This window comes from Lactuca sativa, chromosome 8 (genome assembly GCF_002870075.4).
Source record: "Lactuca sativa cultivar Salinas chromosome 8, Lsat_Salinas_v11, whole genome shotgun sequence".
In the NCBI taxonomy this organism is placed as follows: Eukaryota; Viridiplantae; Streptophyta; class Magnoliopsida; order Asterales; family Asteraceae; genus Lactuca; species Lactuca sativa.
In genome coordinates, this window is record NC_056630.2 from 293177342 (window position 1) to 293198097 (window position 20756).

The 20756-nt window shown below is 38.7% G+C and overlaps 1 protein-coding gene across 2 annotated transcripts; it reads right to left on the minus strand.

Moving 5' to 3' along the window:
- Positions 1 to 17585: 17585 nt before the first annotated feature.
- LOC111889223 (ADP-ribosylation factor 2) lies at positions 17586 to 20445 on the minus strand. 2 transcript variants are annotated; one of them, XM_023885359.3, is made up of 7 exons: positions 20290 to 20445; positions 19341 to 19508; positions 19138 to 19208; positions 18920 to 19039; positions 18416 to 18534; positions 17959 to 18040; positions 17586 to 17850 (listed from the first exon to the last, which is right to left on the minus strand). In XM_023885359.3, exons 1-7 carry the CDS (start codon positions 20429 to 20431, stop codon positions 17845 to 17847), a joined length of 708 nt encoding a protein of 235 aa, XP_023741127.2. In that variant the 5' UTR covers positions 20432 to 20445; the 3' UTR covers positions 17586 to 17844. The 2 variants fall into 2 exon arrangements, with proteins under 2 accessions (XP_023741127.2, XP_023741129.2); XM_023885361.2 differs by lacking the exon at positions 17586 to 17850 and having other exon boundaries at positions 17920 to 18040.
- Positions 20446 to 20756: the final 311 nt, after the last annotated feature.

Genomic DNA, 20756 nt, shown 5'->3' on the forward strand with positions numbered 1-20756 from the left:
CCTTGCCATCCTTTATGTCTTGAAAGTACTTAGGACAACTTCGTTTCCAATGCCCTTTCTCGTGGCAATAAAAGCAAGTAGCCTCTTTAGGATCAGAGATAGGAGGAGCATCAGAACTGTCCTTTCCTTTGGGTTCATTGATTGAGGACCCAACTTGGGACTTTCCCCTCCAATTATGTTTAGGAGGACCTTTCCTCGTCTTCCCTTTTCTTTGCCCAATGTCCAAGACAGGAGCAGCAGCAGGAGTGGAGGCAATATTTTTTCCCTTCATTCCTGCTTCAGCAGTTCGCAGTAGGTTCTGAAGTTGAGCCAATATGGTCTCTTGGTTGTTCATATGATAAGTTAATATAAACTGATCATAACAACTAGGCAATGAGTGAAAGACTATATCAATAGCCAACTCCTCATCAAAGTTCACATTTATCTTTAGCAAGCGCTCCACGTATCGTTGCATTCTTTGCGCGTGGCTACTAACAGACTCTCCATCTTTCATCTTGCTAGTGATGAGGGACTTTACTACCTCACACTTATCTTGACAAGCTCGTTGATGGTACTTTTCCACCAAGTCCTTGTTCATCTCGTATGGCCAGTAATCCTCATAGAACCTTTGTATCTCAGAAGTCATAGTAGCCACCATGATGCACGCCACTTTGGTTGCATCATTGTATTGTTTCCTATATTCAGCTAGTTCTACGACAATAGCTTTGGTTTCATCAATCTCATGAAGTTCCTTTTCGAGCACATACTCTTTGTCCTCGAAACGTAGAGCCATTTTGATGTTTCGCATCCAATCATTGTAATTGGTTCCATAAAAAGTAACCCTCGGGCAGATGTTTAAAAGCGAGAAGTTGTTGTTGTTGTTGGAGGAGGAACCAGAAGCATCGTTTGGAGTTGACATCTGAAAGAGAAGAAAGACAAGTTTTAGGTTAGATAGGAGTAATCCTCAATATAACACTCATATGAAATATTAAGTCTGGTATCCAAAAAGATAATTCACAACTTAGAAAAGGGATGTCGTAATCTAATTGTGAAATAAACAAAGGTAGGTAAATGACGATTTACTAATTTCATCACGAAAAATGAAACTTAAACGATTAGGTTTTTAATGAAATTCGTAGATCTTTTGAGATTCATTGAACTATTCAATGACATGCTAAATCTTGATTATACTCTTCCATTCATGACTGGGATACCGAGGATCACAAACAAGATGTGAATAACCATGCAAATTAGCTCGGTACTCTTGATGTCATTTATCATCTCATTTTAATGTGTCAGTTAGCCACAAGCGCTCCATTAATCAATGATAATTTACAAGACACATGTCACTCTTTATTAGTCCATATCAGTGTGTCGGTTAACCACACACGCTCCACTAACGACTTACAAAGTGTAATGTGCAATTTCATGGATTAGCATTAAAATTACATTTTTCCTAAAGTAACTAAGATTGGGAATTTAATAAAAGAATTTAGTTACTTTATAATTTCATTATACTTATTAATGAGAATTATTTGTCCTATCAAACCCGTTCGACTAACGACCCTCCACCAATCAAGAAAGCGGTGGGTGAGAGTGGACACCCATTCAACTACCATTTTATAGGCAATTTCCTTATACCCCCTTCGTCTGACTTGTCTTATACATATAGTAAATATTAAGCATTTAATTTTACATATAGTATAAGGTGTATTTTAAACATTTCAAAATACTAGGTTTAATTATTAAATTTCAAAAATTAAAACATTTAATTTGAATTTAAAATTAAACCACATGATTTAATAATTATCTTAATTAAACATTTAATTAATTTATTAAATCATATAAGGATTAGCCAATTAAATTAATCAAGATAATTTAACCTAATCCACTTCCCCCCTAAATTTCGAAAATCATGGGAGGGATAAATCAAGTTTATAATTATCCAATTAATCAAATAAGGAGATAATTACCAAAAATAAGATAACCCTACCAGAAACCCTAATTTTCGAAATTGGCTTATCTTGGGGAGGAAGGCAAGGATTTCAATCCTTGTAATTTTTTGAAATTCTGGATGGTTAAGGAAACCCTAATTTTGAAATATGTAAGGCAAGGAAAAGGGTTAAAACCCTTTCCAAAATTTCAAAACCAAGGGTTCAAGAAACCCTAATTTCGAAAATCCCTTAGTCCATAAGGGTTTAATTGCCATAAACCCTAATTGATCAAATTCAAACAATTGCAATTAAATTCAATAGAAAACAAGTCAAGGCTCTGATATCACTGATGAGTTTTGAGCATAACAAACAAGAACCTATATGTGCATGCAACCCTAATTCTTGGATCTACGTTTTCTCTAATTGAACATACAACTTTTGAACATCAAATAGAAAACCCTAGAAGATCTATATTATTTTCGAAAATCATAACTAGGGTTAGTAAACATACAATTGATTGTTATGTAGCAATAACAATGAAAATCCAAGTCTTCTTGAACCTTGAGTGTAACAACCCAAAGTTTGGAAAGTCAAGAAAAGAAAGAAGACCTCAATTTTAAGGAGAGACTCGGCGAGTCCAAGGAGGGACTCGGCGAGTCCGAGCGGGATCCGGGTTGAGGTGTTAGCGACCAACTCGGCGAGTCGGCCAAGGAGACTCGGCGAGTTGGGTCTGAACGAGGAAAACCCTAAATCCGGGACTTGGAGCCTATTTAAGCGTCTCATTCTCTTTCTTAGGGTTCCTTTAGTACCTCTTTACCCCCCAGAACATCAACCCTAGCCGCCATATCCGTTTTTGAGCTAGATCTTGCATCAAAGAGAGCACTATAAGCGTGGAGAAGGAAGAAAAGCCTTGGAAGAGCAAGAAAGGACTGTAGATCCGAGATTGAGAAGACATTTCAGATCATTTGGAGGTAATAAGTTGTTGATTGGACTCCCTTTGCATCTAGATCTATTCTTATGTGTGAGTTTTGGTCATTATTGGTATGTTTTGTAACCAATTCGGGTTGGAGGTTCAGATCTGGGGTTGCAACCTCAGATCCATGTTGGTTTTGGTCTTGAATCCCCTAAAGTATCAGCCCTTGGTATGTTGAGGAAGCATGTTTTCCATAAACCCTAGTTTAGTGTGTTTTGAGCATAGATCTCTCAATCTACACGTAAAGTTTGCCACTTTACGTGGGGAATAGGCCCTAGAAGTATGGATCTATGAGTTGGAAGTTCTGTTTGGCTCGAAAAGCCACTGCATGGATTGAGGACTGGATAGACTCGGCGAGTCCTTCGAGTGGACTCGGCGAGTAGCTTGAAGATGAGGAGGAACTCGACGAGTAGGATGAACAGCTCGTCGAGTCGGTTGAAGTTAGGCATGGACTCGGCGAGTTGGATGAACAACTCGACGAGTTGGTTGAAGATTGTCTTGGACTCGGCGAGTCTGTTCTTGGACTCGGCGAGTCAGATCGCGAAACCCTAAACCCTTTTGAGTTGAGACTCGAATCAGTGAGTCGGGTGGTGACTCAGCGAGTTGGGCAGGACAGGACTTGGAACTAGTTGGACTCGGCGAGTCATGGACTGACTCGGCGAGTCGGGTCGCGAATAAGAAAGTCCCTGAGCTTATGAACTCGGCGAGTCTTTAGGAAGACTCGGCGAGTAGGGTTGACCTGGAATGTTGACTTTGACCAGAGTTGACTTAATTGACTGTCAGACTAAGTGTCATATGTATATTGATAGCTCGGAGAGCTAGAGGAGCAGCGGTTCAGGGGATTGTCGAGTAGCAGCCAGAGGTTTATCAGCAGGGCTCAGCAGTTCAGGTGAGTTTCCCTTCAGTAGGAACGGGTCTACGGCCGCAATGCCGGCCCGTTTAATTATCAGTAGTCCCGGACTTTGGGTCTGATACAGTAGCTATAGTGCTTGATGTCTTTGTGATTCAAGCATGTTTGTGTTATGTGTTCCGGACTATGTTCCGATGCAGTATGCAGTTTATGTGTTTATAATAGTTGTTATGTTTTATGCTATGCCATGATTAGTCAGTTCCGGACTTCGGTCCGATGCAGTTAGTTCCGGACTTTGGTTCGATGCAGTTAGTTCCGGACTTCGGTCCGATGCAGTTAGTTCCGGAGTTTGGTTCGATGCAGTTAGTTCCGGACTTCGGTCCGATGCAGTTAGTTCCGGACTTTGGTCCGATGTAGTCAGTTCCGGACTCTGGTCCGATGCAGGGGACAAGGTCCCAGTCAGTTCCGGACTTCGGTCCGATGCAGCTAGTTCCATACTTCGGTCTGATGCAGTGGGCAAGGCCCAGTATGTGCTTATGTGTATTGTATGGTATGTGGTAGTTTGGGGGAGCTCACTAAGCTTCGTGCTTACAGTTTTAGTTTTGGTTTCAGGTACTTCCGCTAGCAGAGGGAAGAGCTCGGGATGATGGCATCGCACACACCACAGCTTCAGCTTTTAGCCTGGGAGTTGATTTAGTTTTCGATTTTTATATGACATGGATATGATACAGTTTCCGCGCAGTGTTGTTTTTATTATGTTTGGGATACATCACTTATGGTTTTTAGGATATGACACTCAGATTATGGTTTTGGTTATATTAAAAAAAATGAAATTTTTGGGTCGTATTTTTGGGTCGTTACAAGTTGGTATCAGAGCCCTGGTTTGAGGGATTCGGATGCACTTCCGGGTGTATCTGAACTCAAACTAAGGGAAATTAAAAGATTTTTCTAAAAAGGAAAATGTTTTCTAAAAGAATTTTGAAAGCACTTAGATAGAAAGAAATTTTTATTTTTTTTTTATTTTTTTTTTAAAAACAAGATAAGGGTGTGGTGCATGCGATCAGCCGAGCTCAAGTAAGTACTCCCAATTTACCCATACAAGTTATGTTATTATTTCCAATATCAGTTTCAGTTCAATTTCAGTTCCAGCTTCAGTAGAACAACATGCTAGAATAGGACTAAGGATCTAGGATGATGCCTTATGTGCCTGCTTTATGTGTTCCAGCTTGATGAGAATTGCATGCTAGTAATGAGTAGACAGTAGTAGGATAGTCTGTGTAGGTTATGCCTGATAGTATGAGCTTAGCATTATGCGCTAGTGCAGTTTCTTGTTATGAGAATTGTTTTGCCTGAGTATGTTTCCCTTATCCGAATGCTGCTTGCTTTGTGCTTTGTGGGACTATGAGTGATGAGAGTTAGCCATTAGGTGAATACGTTTCATCACATGTGATCAGGGTTGAATAATCTCAGAGTGTTGGATTTGGCCCTACTGCGCAGCTCTCGTTTGAGTCCAACCGTTGTAGGGACGAGTCTTTTACTTGAAGGATTATCTGAGCCTCGTCACATGTGATGGTATTCAGGTGGTGACTAATTGGCATTACTAGGAGGCCTTCAGCAGCTGAGGACTGTGTGGGTAGAGTCAGAGGTTCCCTAGGGCAAGCCTAGGATGAGAGTAGCAGAGATCAGTTGAAGAGTAAAGGGGACTGTGTGGAGTTGAGGTAACTCTTGAGGAAAGTATGGATAGATGTGGAAGGTAGTAGGGGCCCATACTACTGAAAGCAGAGGATCCGTACTCGATTCAAGAGGGGCCAAGACGAAACCAGGAATGGGGTAGTGAGTGAGAAATCCCTCAGCAATAGTGTGTTAATTGATCAGGATTTTGTTATATTTTCAGCATGGTGACATTGCGCGAGCTACTAGTTAGCAATTCAGGCGTCGAGGAGGGATCTAGCTCGGGTTTTGGAGCCGGGCAGCTTGATGATCAGATGAGGGATTTCATTTCCGCAGAGATTATGCGCAACATCATTGATCAGACTCCAGTGATTTTCGGTTCAGTTAGAGAGGCCATTGTGGAGCTCATGGACAGTCATCTTAAGGCCTTAGGGGCCGGGGCAGTTTCAGGACAGTTTGAGGCTCATCTAGAGCCCGATTCTCATGGATCCCAGGGATCCATCAGGAAGGGGAGTCCCATTTTTAGCACTTGTCATCCGGGGTCGGGTGTAAGTGGTCCACCTTACCCCCAAGAGGGTTCCCTACAGGATTGGATTGCTGCAGAGGTTTCGCGGGCTCTCCAGGAAGAGTTACCAAACACCATTGGGCGTATCACCGATAGTGTGGTCGACGGGATTGAAAGGCGGACCTCAGCTGTCCAGGCAATGGGTGAAATGGTCACTATGACCCATGAGCGAGAGATTGGCTCGGATAGTCGGCTTGGGAAGAGGAAGCGGTCTTCCGGTCTAGTTCGGCAAGATGGGCAGTCGGACACTGTCGAAGTGGGTGTCAGAGGCCCGCAAGGTCGAGATAGTTGCACGAGGGAGAAGGGAGCACAAGCTGGCGTGCGCAGCAAGTCTAAGTGCGGCAGATGCGGATGGAAGGGTCACAAACGTCAGGAATGCACAGTAGAAGTAGAGTTATGCCATCGTTGTCATCAGCCTGGCCATGTTAGGGTGAACTGCCCCGTTCAGCGGTTGGGACAGCCTCATTGTCATAGTAGAGTTCGAAAATCAGAGGGGATTTGAGGATCCTTCAGAGCGGGTTGCAGGTATGATTCTATTCCCTCTATTTTATTATTCACGACATTATTGCTATGTTGCTTCATTGATGTCAATAAGCTTATGCGTGGTGTTAGTGTGGCTTGTTTGTGTTTATGCTATATGCCATTTGCATACCTCGGAAAAATTGGTTGGTAGATAGGGGATGTGCTCTTATGAAGAAGGTTTCGAAGGATGCAGTAACTGTAGCATGGTTGGGAGAGATTTGGTTCATTTCGCTAGTTCGGAGTGGTTAGTGTTGGGATGGATTGGTTAGATCCCTAGCTATGGCAGGCTTGGGTTCCTTAGCAGAATGATTATGGAATGGCAGCAAAGATCGGGATCTCTTTTGAGTGTGAAGCAGCAAGGGGTAAGCAGGATCGAAGTGGGGGAGAACCCTCCGGGTATATATGGATAAGAGTCTCGTAGACTCAGAATGAGTGCGCGGCCTCTAAGAAGAAATGGTAGTAGCACAGTGATGGATGGATTGAGAAGTTCAGAATTAGGAGTTCGAGAACTTTTCCCAGCAGTTAGTTCATGTAATCGAGATGGTTAGAAGCTGGTTGGGAATCCAAGATTGGAGGACCACCTGTCGGACGCATGAGAGTCGGAATGAAGATCCTGAGAACGGGTAGCAAGAGATGTTTTCGTATTGGTAGCCAGTGTCTGAGGCGGCATGCAGGATGCGTAGATTCAGGAGTTGGGAGGGTGGAAACTTCCCAACAATAGCTTCTTGTATCCGGATTAGTAAACGGTTGGTTTGGGAACCAAGCCGAAAGATTCCTCGACGAAGCGCTAAGTATATCAAGGATATAAGATGTCGAGGATGATGCAGAATTCCAAGTCTAAGGACTGTCTTTTTAGAAATCGGGATGAGGAATCACTAGCGGGACTAGGGATAGTCAGGATGTTCTCGAGATAGTGGTAGTGTTGTAAGTCTGCGGGGGTAGCCGTAGCATTCACTAGCAGTCAGATAGCAGTAGTAGTGTTGTAAGTCTGCGGGGGTAGCCGTAGCATTCACTAGCAGTCAGATAGCAGTAGTAGTGTTGTAAGTCTGCGGGGGTAGCCGTAGCATCCACTAGCAGCCAGATAGTATTAGAGAGTTGTAAGTCCGCAAGCGTAGTCGCAGCCTTTTATCAGATTGGTAGGTAGCATGAGCGCGTGTTAGACGCGGGAAAGCAGTTGTACCCACCAGTTCGGGTGCAGCAGTGAGGATATGGGAATCCACGGGTTAGCTTTCGGAGTTCCCAAAGGGATCAGTTACGGCTAAGTTAGCAATTTGGGCTTTGGATCGTCACATCAGTTATGAGATCAGAGTCGCAGTGGACCGTTGGGGTTCGGGTATGTTGTGGGCTACCGTCAGTCTGGGAGCCATTATGTTGTTAGTTGTGGAATTGATGATGTCAGGATGTGACGTATGGATCCGATCGGTTGGATCGGAAGGTTGCGAGAGCCACAATGACAGAATAGCTAGTGGAAACTAGTCCTAGAGGAAGATTTCGTTCAGAAGTCGTGGAAGAGACTAAGTGAGGAGTCCCTTGACTCCACAGTTGGGTTGGAGTTCAGTGTTTCAGCCAGTTCAGTGTTTCAGGCAGCTCAATGTTTCAGTCAGTTCAGTGTTTCAGGCAGCTCAATGTTCAGTCAGTTCAGTGTTTCAGGCAGCTCAGTGTTTCAGTCAGTTCAGTGTTTCAGGTCGTTCAGCGTCTCAGTCGGTTCAGCGTTTCGGGCAGTTTAGTGTTTCAGGCATGTTCAGTATTGCAAGCAGTTCAGTGTTTGGAAGGTTTCAGGGTTCTGGGTCAGTATTGTTTTTGCGTTGGAATGCAAGTGTTGACGATATAGTTGGTTGATTTGAAATTGGCAAGTCCCTCTCAGCAGGATCAGTTGAGCCTTTTGCCGAGTATAAGTAATCTGTAGGGATGGCTAGGCAGGTAGCTTTTCATTCAGGAGGGAAGGCTCGAGTAAGTAGGAGATGAGTAATCAGGTGGGATAAAAGCAAGTTGGTTCCAGCAGCATCGTTTCGGTATGAGCGGCAGGATGGATAGAACAGTTATAGATAATCGAAGTATCTTCAGGAGTCGTTGGAAGAGACTAGGAGTTTGCAATGGAGTGTAGTGACCGGTGAGAGTCCGGTAACTCAGATATAGGGAGATTGGTTAGACCAGAGTAGTCTCAGTACATCCGGAAGGCGGATGGGAGGCAGCAGGATTTTCAGTCAGAGGAAGTAACGTTGAGGAGATTATGGGAAAGAGAAGGATTTAGTATGTTCTATCGGTAGTGATCGGCACTGTGAGTGGCCGGAGTGATGGGCAAAAGGGTGAGGGATTTTCCAGACAAAGAGTTGGAGGCAGTTCGCAGGCAGTTGATCATAGCAAACTTCGAGGAAGAAGTTTAGTTTAAGTGGGGGAGAGTTGTAACAACCCAAAGTTTGGAAAGTCAAGAAAAGAAAGAAGACCTCAATTTTAAGGAGAGACTCGGCGAGTCCAAGGAGGGACTCGGCGAGTCCGAGCGGGATCCGGGTTGAGGTGTTAGCGACCGACTCGGCGAGTCGGCCAAGGAGACTCGGCGAGTTGGGTCTGAACGAGGAAAACCCTAAATCCGGGACTTGGAGCCTATTTAAGCGTCTCATTCTCTTTCTTAGGGTTCCTTTAGTGCCTCTTTACCCCCCAGAACATCAACCCTAGCCGCCATATCCGTTTTTGAGCTAGATCTTGCATCAAAGAGAGCACTATAAGCGTGGAGAAGGAAGAAAAGCCTTGGAAGAGCAAGAAGGGACTGTAGATCCGAGATTGAGAAGACATTTCAGATCATTTGGAGGTAATAAGCTGTTGATTGGACTCCCTTTGCATCTAGATCTATTCTTATGTGTGAGTTTTGGTCATTATTGGTATGTTTTGTAACCAATTCGGGTTGGAGGTTCAGATCTGGGGTTGCTACCTCAGATCCATGTTGGTTTTGGTCTTGAATCCCCTAAAGTATCAGCCCTTGGTATGTTGAGGAAGCATGTTTGCCATAAACCCTAGTTTAGTGTGTTTTGAGCATAGATCTCTCAATCTACACGTAAAGTTTGCCACTTTACGTGGGGAATAGGCCCTAGAAGTATGGATCTATGAGTTGGAAGTTCTGTTTGGCTCGAAAAGCCATTGCATGGATTGAGGACTGGATAGACTCGGCGAGTCCTTCGAGTGGACTCGGCGAGTAGCTTGAAGATGAGGAGGAACTCGACGAGTAGGATGAACAGCTCGTCGAGTCGGTTGAAGTTAGGCATGGACTCGGCGAGTTGGATGAACAACTCGACGAGTTGGTTGAAGATTGTCTTGGACTCGGCGAGTCTGTTCTTGGACTCGGCGAGTCAGATCGCGAAACCCTAAACCCTTTTGAGTTGAGACTCGAATCAGTGAGTCGGGTGGTGACTCAGCGAGTTGGGCAGGACAGGACTTGGAACTAGTTGGACTCGGCGAGTCATGGACTGACTCGGCGAGTCGGGTCGCGAATAAGAAAGTCCCTGAGCTTATGAACTCGGCGAGTCTTTAGGAAGACTCGGCGAGTAGGGTTGACCTGGAAGGTTGACTTTGACCAGAGTTGACTTAATTGACTGTCAGACTAAGTGTCATATGTATATTGATAGCTCGGAGAGCTAGAGGAGCAGCGGTTCAGGGGATTGTCGAGTAGCAGCCAGAGGTTTATCAGCAGGGCTCAGCAGTTCAGGTGAGTTTCCCTTCAGTAGGAACAGGTCTACGGCCGCAATGCCGGCCCGTTTAATTATCAGTAGTCCCGGACTTTGGGTCTGATACAGTAGCTATAGTGCTTGATGTCTTTGTGATTCAAGCATGTTTGTGTTATGTGTTCCGGACTATGTTCCGATGCAGTATGCAGTTTATGTGTTTATAATAGTTGTTATGTTTTATGCTATGCCATGATCAGTCAGTTCCGGACTTCGGTCCGATGCAGTTAGTTCCGGACTTTGGTTCGATGCAGTTAGTTCCGGACTTCGGTCCGATGCAGTTAGTTCCGGACTTTGGTCCGATGCAGTTAGTTCCGGACTTTGGTTCGATACAGTTAGTTCCGGACTTCGGTCCGATGCAGTTAGTTCCGGACTTTGGTCCGATGCAGTCAGTTCCGGACTCTGGTCCGATGCAGGGGACAAGGTCCCAGTCAGTTCCGGACTTCGGTCCGATGCAGCTAGTTCCATACTTCGGTCTGATGCAGTGGGCAAGGCCCAGTATGTGCTTATGTGTATTGTATGGTATGTGGTAGTTTGGGGGAGCTCACTAAGCTTCGTGCTTACAGTTTTAGTTTTGGTTTCAGGTACTTCCGCTAACAGAGGGAAGAGCTCGGGATGATGGCATCGCACACACCACAGCTTCAGCTTTTAGCCTGGGAGTTGATTTAGTTTTTGATTTTTATATGACATGGATATGATACAGTTTCCGCGCAGTGTTGTTTTTATTATGTTTGGGATACATCACTTATGGTTTTTAGGATATGACACTCAGATTATGGTTTTGGTTATATTAAAAAAAAATGAAATTTTTGGGTCGTATTTTTGGGTCGTTACATTGAGAGCAAGCATCACAAGTGTCATGTCTCTAGTAGATCACACCCAACAAACAAGAGGATGACAAATGAGAGAGGAGGAGGGAGCTTGAGATTTTCGGCTATCCTTCTAGGGTTTCTGGTGGCCGAAAATCATAAACCTAAGGGGTCTATTTATAGTGCAGATGGGATGTCTTGAATAACCCTAATTTGAATATAATGTTATTAATTCAAATATGGTGTGACAACCCAAGTTTAATCCGTTATTATGCCTCGTTTCCGTTAATGGAATATTCTATTTTATAAAGTTCCGTTAATTTAGGGACGAAAAATAAATAAATGTTTTATTTATTTGTGTTTTATGTCAATATCGTCGTAATAAAATAAATAAAAACAAGTCAATTTACATTTCCATTTAATTGGAAAAAGTTATTTATTTACGACCATTTAACCGGGTAAAAAGTTTAAACCTCGTTAAACATAAGTATCAGGTAGACGTATACCGGGTACAACACCCAAGCCTTATATAAAGGAGGGTGGACATCCATAGAAACCTTTTAGCACACTAGACCCACTTTCTCTCTCTACTCTCTCTCTTCAAGATCGATTTCCGCCTCAAAACCGCGAGTTTCCGCCTCCAAAACGTAAGATCTCTTACCCTAACTAGTTCTAGACATCAATTATTGTTGTATTAACCCAAAAATCGATCATAAAGGCTGTAAAGGAGGAGTATACGGCCTAAGAACCTCCTTAGGCCGTAAACCCCTAAAATGTGGTCAAAAGTCCCAAATTTCTTCCCTTTAAGCTTAGAAACTAGTTTTGGACCTAACCTAGAAGTGTTTGAACCTTAAATCAACCATTTTTAGGGCTTGGAAGAGGGTTTACGGTCCAAGCACATGCTTAGACCGTAAACACCCTCTAAACATGAAAACCACCCTAAAACATGCCAAATGATAGTTTGAGACCCCTAAAGAGCCTTATACCCTTTCTAGAACTTGTTAGGAATGAGCCAAGGGCCTTGTAATCAAAGATTGGGGGTGTCCAAGAGTTTACTACCGTAAACCTTGGTTTATGGCCGTAAACTCCCAAGGAGTGGTCCTTGGACCGTAAACTCCAAGGGAGTATACTTTTGAAACCTTAAACACCCCTATAACCTTGTATAATTCCTTAGAACCACTTCTAGAACCACCAAAAGCTTGAAACCCCTCACTTACACTCCTCCCATGAGTTTACGGCCGTAAACTCATGGGGGATAAGGTCCCCTAACCGTAAACACACTTAAGGTGAGTTTTAGGAGAGTAAACTCCATGGTGAGGTCTTATACTTTCTCCTTACAACCCATTAGCCTTCTAGCACTCAACCATGAGACCTTTAATCACAATAGGATGCCTATATGTGTTTAATAAGAGTTTAAATCACTAATTACTTGTAAACATATGTCTTCATATGTCACTAGGATCATAAAGGGTGTACAAGTCCTTACTTGACACCAAACGCTCATCTGACACTCACACCCGATCTACTCATTTCAGGTGAGTTCATACCCCTTAATGAACCTTTTTAAATGTTTTTACATGTTTTAGGGGGGGATACAAGTATAAATTCTACATGTTTTATTATTAAATCATATGTGATTCACAAATTATCATCAAAAAGGGGTTTTTCTACACTTTTAGCTGCTTTCCAATAAAACTGTTTTAGTTGATTATCAAATGCATTTTAAGATTAAATTGTTATTAAACTGTTTTTAAAACTGTGTTTAAATTACTTTTCTTTTTAAAATATATCTACATTAATATATTTATATAAGTAAGACTTGAAGGACTTAGGACCGATAGCTCGCCTTATTTCATGTTCTTGTTTGATGTGGTCCTAGGGTATCGGTTATCCGTCCGACTGTCGTTGATTTCTTAGTTATATATCATATATATTAGTGTTAGATATGAAAGTCTTCATCCCATACGATACCTTTGTTATTCAAAGGCCGGAAATCATACACGCTAGTTAGCTATAATAGGTATAGCTAAGACGACTACTCGTTACCTCTACCACTGCTATACTCACTATAACGGCTATTACGACAAGTTAATACACGTATAAGAAAACACTCTAAGAAACTATATAAAAGACTAATGTACTATAATACCGAAGAATACACGAATCCAGAGTATAACTCACTAACCCTCTATAAGACACTCTACTGCGCTTACACCATGTGACCAGGGCTTTCCGGTTGGAAGGCAACACTATATGTCTAGATATATACGGGGCAGACACTATTACATCCCGACTGCTAGCTACAGTCCGAGTCGACTAGACTCAGGGGTGGCACTACATCACTACACTACGTATGACCGGGAAGGTCATCGGATCTTCTATTACTACTTCAGTCTAGTCACCTGAGGGGTTACCCCTTTATCCAACATAATACACTAAGACTTAAGTCTAAGCTAATATCCCGACGTAAGTAAATACCTATTACAAATGGAAGTTTGCAACACTACTACGGTTAACATGCATAACTTCTCTGCACCTATGTTACTCACAAAGTTTATTACTATACTTTTACAACTTAAGGTTTTCTATGAAAATACTTACACACAACCCAAAGGATTTAACTTACAAAGTACGTTTCTGGAAAATATAGGATTTTCTAGGGATTTCTACTACTTATAAACATAAATTTTAGTTTTTATTCTATAAGTTTGGAAACACTTTTATACAACAAAGTCACTAAATTCTTATGAACTCACCAGCTTTATGCTGATACTCGTTTTCAAAATAACTTGTATCCTTAAGTCAAAGATAGACAGGTACAGGTGTAGCTTTTGGAGAAGATGGAGCACATACAAGACCCATCTTTTATTTTGTTATACATTTTGGTGTCTATGAAACTTTACAGAACACGTTTGTAATTAAATTTACTATACATATATGTAATGGTTGTTGTCGTTTGCTTTTACTATTATGCAATTGTTATGATATTGTATATGACATCCTCCACCCCGGAATGTATTCCGCCATTATCGGTTTTGGGGTGTGACATATGGTAATTATCCACCTCCTTAATTATCCATATTGGATAATCTAAAAATCCTAGATTATCCTTAGAAAAACTGTCCACCCTTCCCTAGGAAGGTTCTGGAACCTTTTTCTCAACTATTAAACAATTACGCTTTAGCCCCTGTACTTTTAATTAATTCTTTTAATCTCGAAATTAATTCCAATCAATTTATGATTAAATATTACTATTTCTAATTAATATATTATTACCATAATATATTAACAAATTATTTATTTCAATTTATTAATCAAATAATAAATTCTATCTCTCTCCAAAAGTCATCATATCTAGTTGTTAGTTATGAGGGCAACTCAAAAGGATTGTGATACTATCAATTCAAGTATATATCAGTTATAGTTATGATCTTAGAAACCTAATCCAATATAGTTGTCTTCTATTATATATAATATTCTTTTTATGTAGTCTATATTAATATGAAAAAATAATCAACTTTTTTTTTTAAATAGATAATTTTACTTTGAAGTGTTACTTTCAGATCCCCTTAGTTCAAGTGTTTGTGTTCCGCCATTGAACAATAACATCAATTTGAATAATTCTAGACACCCTCACTTGGATCACAGGCCTTTCATCAACCCTTTGAGATGTTTCTTAACATTACTTTTTGAGTCAAGGAAATAGTATTGTATTTATCAAACTGAAATAACAAAATGAAATAACCTAAAAGGTAAAACCTAATTTCAATAGCTTTCGGCTAAATAATTATAACTTTTAAATACACTAAAAAATGAAGGTTTATTAATTACTTCCATTATATTCATGTTTTTCAACGGCTTGATCCACACACAATAGATCTTTGCTCTTTTTTCATGATGAAAGCTACCACAAACGGTGACAAGGAGAATTAGGGGTCTTTGGGATTTCATCTCAAAGAAACTTATGGACATATTGACTTTTTAAAAGTCAATAAGTTAAAAAAGATGTTTGATAGTGTAATAAGGATTTTTATAATAACTTTTCATAAGCCTTTCAAAAAAGAGATTCTAGTAAATTAGAATTTCCAATTTTTCAAAACTCATTATAACTTTTTAGGTTGTAAAAATCAAATTCTCCTTAAAACATGTAGAAGATAAGATAAATATTTTTTAGCTTATTGACTTTTTCACCATAAAAGTTAATCAAAATACTTTTTAAATTTAATAGTCATTTTATCTAAAAGTTTTTTAAGATTCATAATGAAATCCGAGACACCCTATTAAGCTTTTGAAGAGTCCCGACCTTCTAAAGCTTTTGTCTATACTTTTACAGTTCGCTAGATATTTTCAACGATTTTGTTAAAGCCATGAAATAAGGGTAAACCCAATATATGAAGTTCCAAAATATAGTCAATTTAGTGAATAAATTTTCGGGTTTTTTCCATAAAAAAAACCTTATATTTTGGTTTTTTTTTCTTTTTAGACCTAAAACTTTTAGTTTTTCTGAAAAAGACCCAGAGTTTACCGGAAACTTGTTATTTTGGACTCTAACAGGTCACCAACAGGTAACTAACTGATTTTTTTTTCATAAAAGACCCTACATTTTGTATTTTTTTCCGGTTTAGACCTAAAATGTGTTTTTTTTGTTTTTTTTTCAAATGAATCTCAAATACTATTGTTTTTGCATTACCAAGTCGTCTCCATGAAATGTTATGTGCTCATTAAAAGTCGTATTTCATTGGATTTGGATGATCATTTCGATTCTCTATTGGAGTTATGCCATTTCTCTAAAATTTTTACGGTTCGAAGAATCAAGAATTCGAACCCTCCTCGCTATGGTCCTAAGTAATATCTATGAACTAGATTTGTACATTTCTCATTAACTAGACATATTAGGAATTAAGACTCAATAATAAAAAATTTAAAAACATATCATTTATAGCAACTTTCTAGAAAATATTTATCGATGAAGTAGTGACATTGTTAATGTAATATGATATAATTAAAACTTCATTTTAAAATAAATTAGATGAGGTAAGAATAGAGAGAGTACCCTTTCAGAAACATCATGATATGATCAAAACAGGTAAATCACCTACACTCTTCGAGTGAGTGCCGACAGAAGAAAGAGAGAAGATGATGACTTAATTTTCCAAAACCTTTATTAACGAAAGTAGTCTACCTCTCTAATAAAAGAATCATTTATAACCACGTGACACTTTTCTAAACTCATTAAATGCCACATGTCATTCTCATATGATCCCTCAAATTTTATTTTCGGCTTATATTCATCATCTCAATCTCAATTTGGATACAAGTCATATCCAAAAAAATCAGCTAACAAATTTGAATTTCATTTATACTAGCCATTCAAAAAACCTAGAATCCTAATTTCAATTTTAAACAAAGTTAGAGTAAGATTTTAGTTCTAAAATCTTACTCTAACTTTGTTTAAAATTGAAATTAGGATTCTACGTTTTTTGAATGACTGATATAAATGAAATTCAAATTTGTTCGCTGATTTTTCGGGATGACTTGTATCCAAATTGAGATTGAGATTATGAATATGAGCCGAAAATAAAAATTGAGGAGTCATATGAGAATAACATGTGGCATTTAATGGGTTTTGAAAAGTGACATGTGGCTATAAAGGACTCTTTTATTAGAGAGGTAGATAATTGTGTTAATAAAGTTTTTGGAAAATTAAGTCATCATCTTCTCTCTTTCTTCTGTCGGCACTCGCTCAAAGAGTGTAGGTGATTTACCTGTTTTGATCATATCATGATGTTTCTGAAAGGGTACTCTCTCTATTCTTTAATTTCTATTTTTACCTCATCTAATTTATTTTAAAATGAAGTTTTAATTAAATTATATTTACATTAACGACACTACTCTGCATCGATAAATGTTTTCTAGAAAGTTGCTATAAATGATGCATTTTTAAATCTTTTATTATTGAGTCTTAATCTCCAATATGTCTAGTTAATGAGAAATGTACAAATCTAGTTCATAGATGTTACTTAGGACCATAACATGTCTAGTTAATGAGAAATGTACAAATCTAGTTCATAGATGTTACTTAGGACCATAACAAGGAGGGTTCGAATTCTTGATTCTTTGAACCATAAAAATTTAGGCAAATGACATAACTCCAACAGAAAATCAAAATGATCATCCAAATCCAATGAAATACGGCTTTTAACGAACACATACATTTCATGGAGACAACTTGATAAAACAAAAACAATAGTACTTGAGATAAATTTGAAAAAAAAAACACAATTTTAGGTCTAAACCGGAAAAAAAATACAAAATATAAGGTCTTTTATAAACAAAAATCAGTTAGTTTACTTGTTGTTGATGACTTGTTAGGGTCCGAAATAACAAGTTTATGGTAAACTTTGGGTCTTTTTCGGAAAAACTAAAAGTTCTAGGTCTAAAAAGAAAAAAAAAACCAAAATATAAGGTTTTTTATGGAAAAAACCCTAAATTTTCATCACATTCTATCTTGGAATGAAATGAAAACATTTGAAGAAATTTTGGTACTTTTTTCACATATTAAGCAAAACTGAAGCATAGAATAGGAGCAAACTATATAAAACAAGCAAAATTAAGCTCTGTTACAACTTTAGGTTTATGAAACCAAAATCTAGACGATAATATTTAAAAAAAAAATACTTGCAATACAACCAAATATTATATCAGACACATTGCTACGAACAAAAGCACAAAAAGCTGGTTAACGAAGAAATCCCAGAATCGCACACAGCTCAGACAACAACGAGAATGAGAGAAACTCCCATCCAGGATCCGCATTCAAACATCACATTATGCCTGTAGCAACATTTAACAAAAACAAAAAAACACGATTATATTAAAAAATAATAATACTAATAATAATAATAAGAGAATATATTTTTAAAACGATGCAAGATCACATGCCTTGTTAGCAATGTTGTTAGAGAGCCAATCGAGACCCTCGTAAAGTCCTTCACCGGAAGTTGCACAGGTGCTCTGGATGTACCTGTGGTAAAGCAACATAAGGTTAATACTATAATGATATTGGATGACCACTAGTCTGATGGTCAATCAGACTGGTGGATAGTCATCCCATTATCAGATGACTAGTGCAAATTTATTGATGCACCGATCATCTGATATATGGTTGATGCACCGGTCATCTGATCATATCAGATGACTAGTGCACTACGTATGATATATCACACCAGTCTGATTGTCAGACTGTTGGATAGTCATCCAACTATCAGATGATTAGTGCAACTTTATGCTTGCACTAGTCATCTGATATATGGATGGTGCACCGGTCATCTAATATGATATGACAGATGACTGATGACCGGTGCACTGTGTATAATATATCATGGAGACGAGATTTTACCAGTGGCGCTGTCGGAGGGAATGGAGGCCGAGCTTATCGGTGATTTCAGCAGCATTCATTGCATTTGGAAGATCTTGTTTGTTAGCAAATACAAGCAACACTGCATCTCGAAGCTCATCCTGTATCAATAAATAAATTTAGTCTTATGATTATTATATAACTTCTTATATATAGTAGATTTGTTTATTTAGTTATTTATTTAAAATTGATTCGCAAAATAAAAATAAAGATAAATAAATTGTTGTTTTTGCCTGTCAGAATGGAATGATTCATTCTTTAGCCATGGGGTGGTTTTTTCATTGCATCATGAAATGGAATAAGAGATTGTAATATAAATCATATAATCATTTTTTATTAATGTACTTTTCAATTGCACATATATCTATTTAGAAATTTTCATTATTTCAATCAAACTACAATTTTATTTTTGAATTCAAGCAAACAAACAGTATGAGAAGAAGTAATGTTTAAAAAAAAATAATTAACAAAAAAGTGCAAAATTACCTCATTCAACATCCTATGCAACTCATCTCTTGCCTCAACAACTCTATCTCTGTCATTGCTATCAACCACAAAGATAAGCCCCTGAGTGTTCTGGAAGTAATGCCTCCATAGTGGACGAATCTGTACATAAACACAACATTCACTGATAAACACACACACACACATAGAAAGAGAGAATAAATACCAACTAAAGATCAAAAACCAAAAATGTCCTCTACCTTGTCTTGACCCCCAACATCCCACACAGTGAAGCTGATGTTTTTGTACTCAACAGTCTCAACATTAAACCCTGAAAAGAAACACAATTTAATCAGAGTTTCAAGAAACTGAAGGACCATTTAATTCTCCTTTACAAAGAATGACATGAAGGAAAGAGAGATAAATCAAGAATAGATCTATATAAAGATTAAAGAGGACATACCAATGGTAGGGATTGTTGTCACGATCTCACCAAGCTTGAGCTTGTACAAAATGGTTGTCTTACCAGCTGCATCGAGACCCACCATCAGAATACGCATCTCTTTCTTGGCAAAAAGCCGGCTAAAAAGCTTGGTGAATGTTAGCCCCATTCTATTGCTGGTGAAGATCCCTAAGAAAAACGAAATTGTTAACACAAATTTTGGATAGAATTGTAAAGAAACTATTAAAATCTATTGGATCTGAGGATGTATGAAAATGTATCTGTTAGGTGTATCTAGATTCAAGTTAGCTTGTAAACAAAGCATTAATAGTAGTTATGAAATTGAAAATTTAAGAACATATATGATTTTTCGAACATGTATTGTCATCATCGTAACTATAAAAAAGATCGCTTCACCGAAACTTAGTTAAATCGATTTTCAAATCGAAGTCCGTGATGAACTTGTTTACCAGGAAAACAATGTTACAATATAAGAGCGATCGATCGGAATTCGGATCTGAATAAAACCTAAATTACGAAGAAAAATTCGGCATTTTCTCCTCGAAGTGATTCAACCTAATGGATCTTTTAAGATTATAGCTTCAATAACAGCTCCACAACAGAAATAGTTTTTATAAAATTGTAATTCAGAAAGTAGATCGATCTTTACAGCCTGTAGCATGCAGATCAAAAACTTACAAAAACGTAAACCTAAAAATCACGAAGTAAAACTGCACATCGATAACCTAACACCGCCGATTTTGAATGGAAAGTCACAATAAATTGTGAATACATCACGAGAAATCTCTCGGTTGCATAAGAATTGCCAATAAAATACACAGATTTGTTAAAGCAAGTCAATCACCAGAGATCTGAAGGCGGATGAACAGAAATTTTCAAGGAAATTCCTTTTAATTATGGGTATAATCAACAAAATCAAAAAGGAAACGGAAATGAAGATTCGATTTACCTGAGAAAGAGCTTTTGGAGAGGGATCGATCGAAAAGAGAACGAGAGAGAGGGGCTTGTGAAATATGGGGGCGAGATACGTCAACGGAGATGGCGTTAAATAAAGAAAGCAAAAAGGACCGCCAGATATTACTGTTTACCATTCACTTTTTCCCTTCATGTACGTAATACCCAAACTACCCTTTTTGACTAAAATTGACTTGGTAATTTTTATATTTGAATTACTTACTTTTCATGTCCCAACTTAAAACTCAATGAAATAAAATCAGGATATATAATGATAAGAAAATTGTTAATTTTTAAAAAAAAATGAGTACATCATATTAATGGTTATTGTGATTTGGTATAATATTGAATGTTGTTACTTACTAAGAAAATTACAAAAATGATACTAACTTTTCACTATTTAGGTTTTGTAAAATAATAATAGTATGAACTCGATTATAAACTTGTTATATCCGGTTGGAA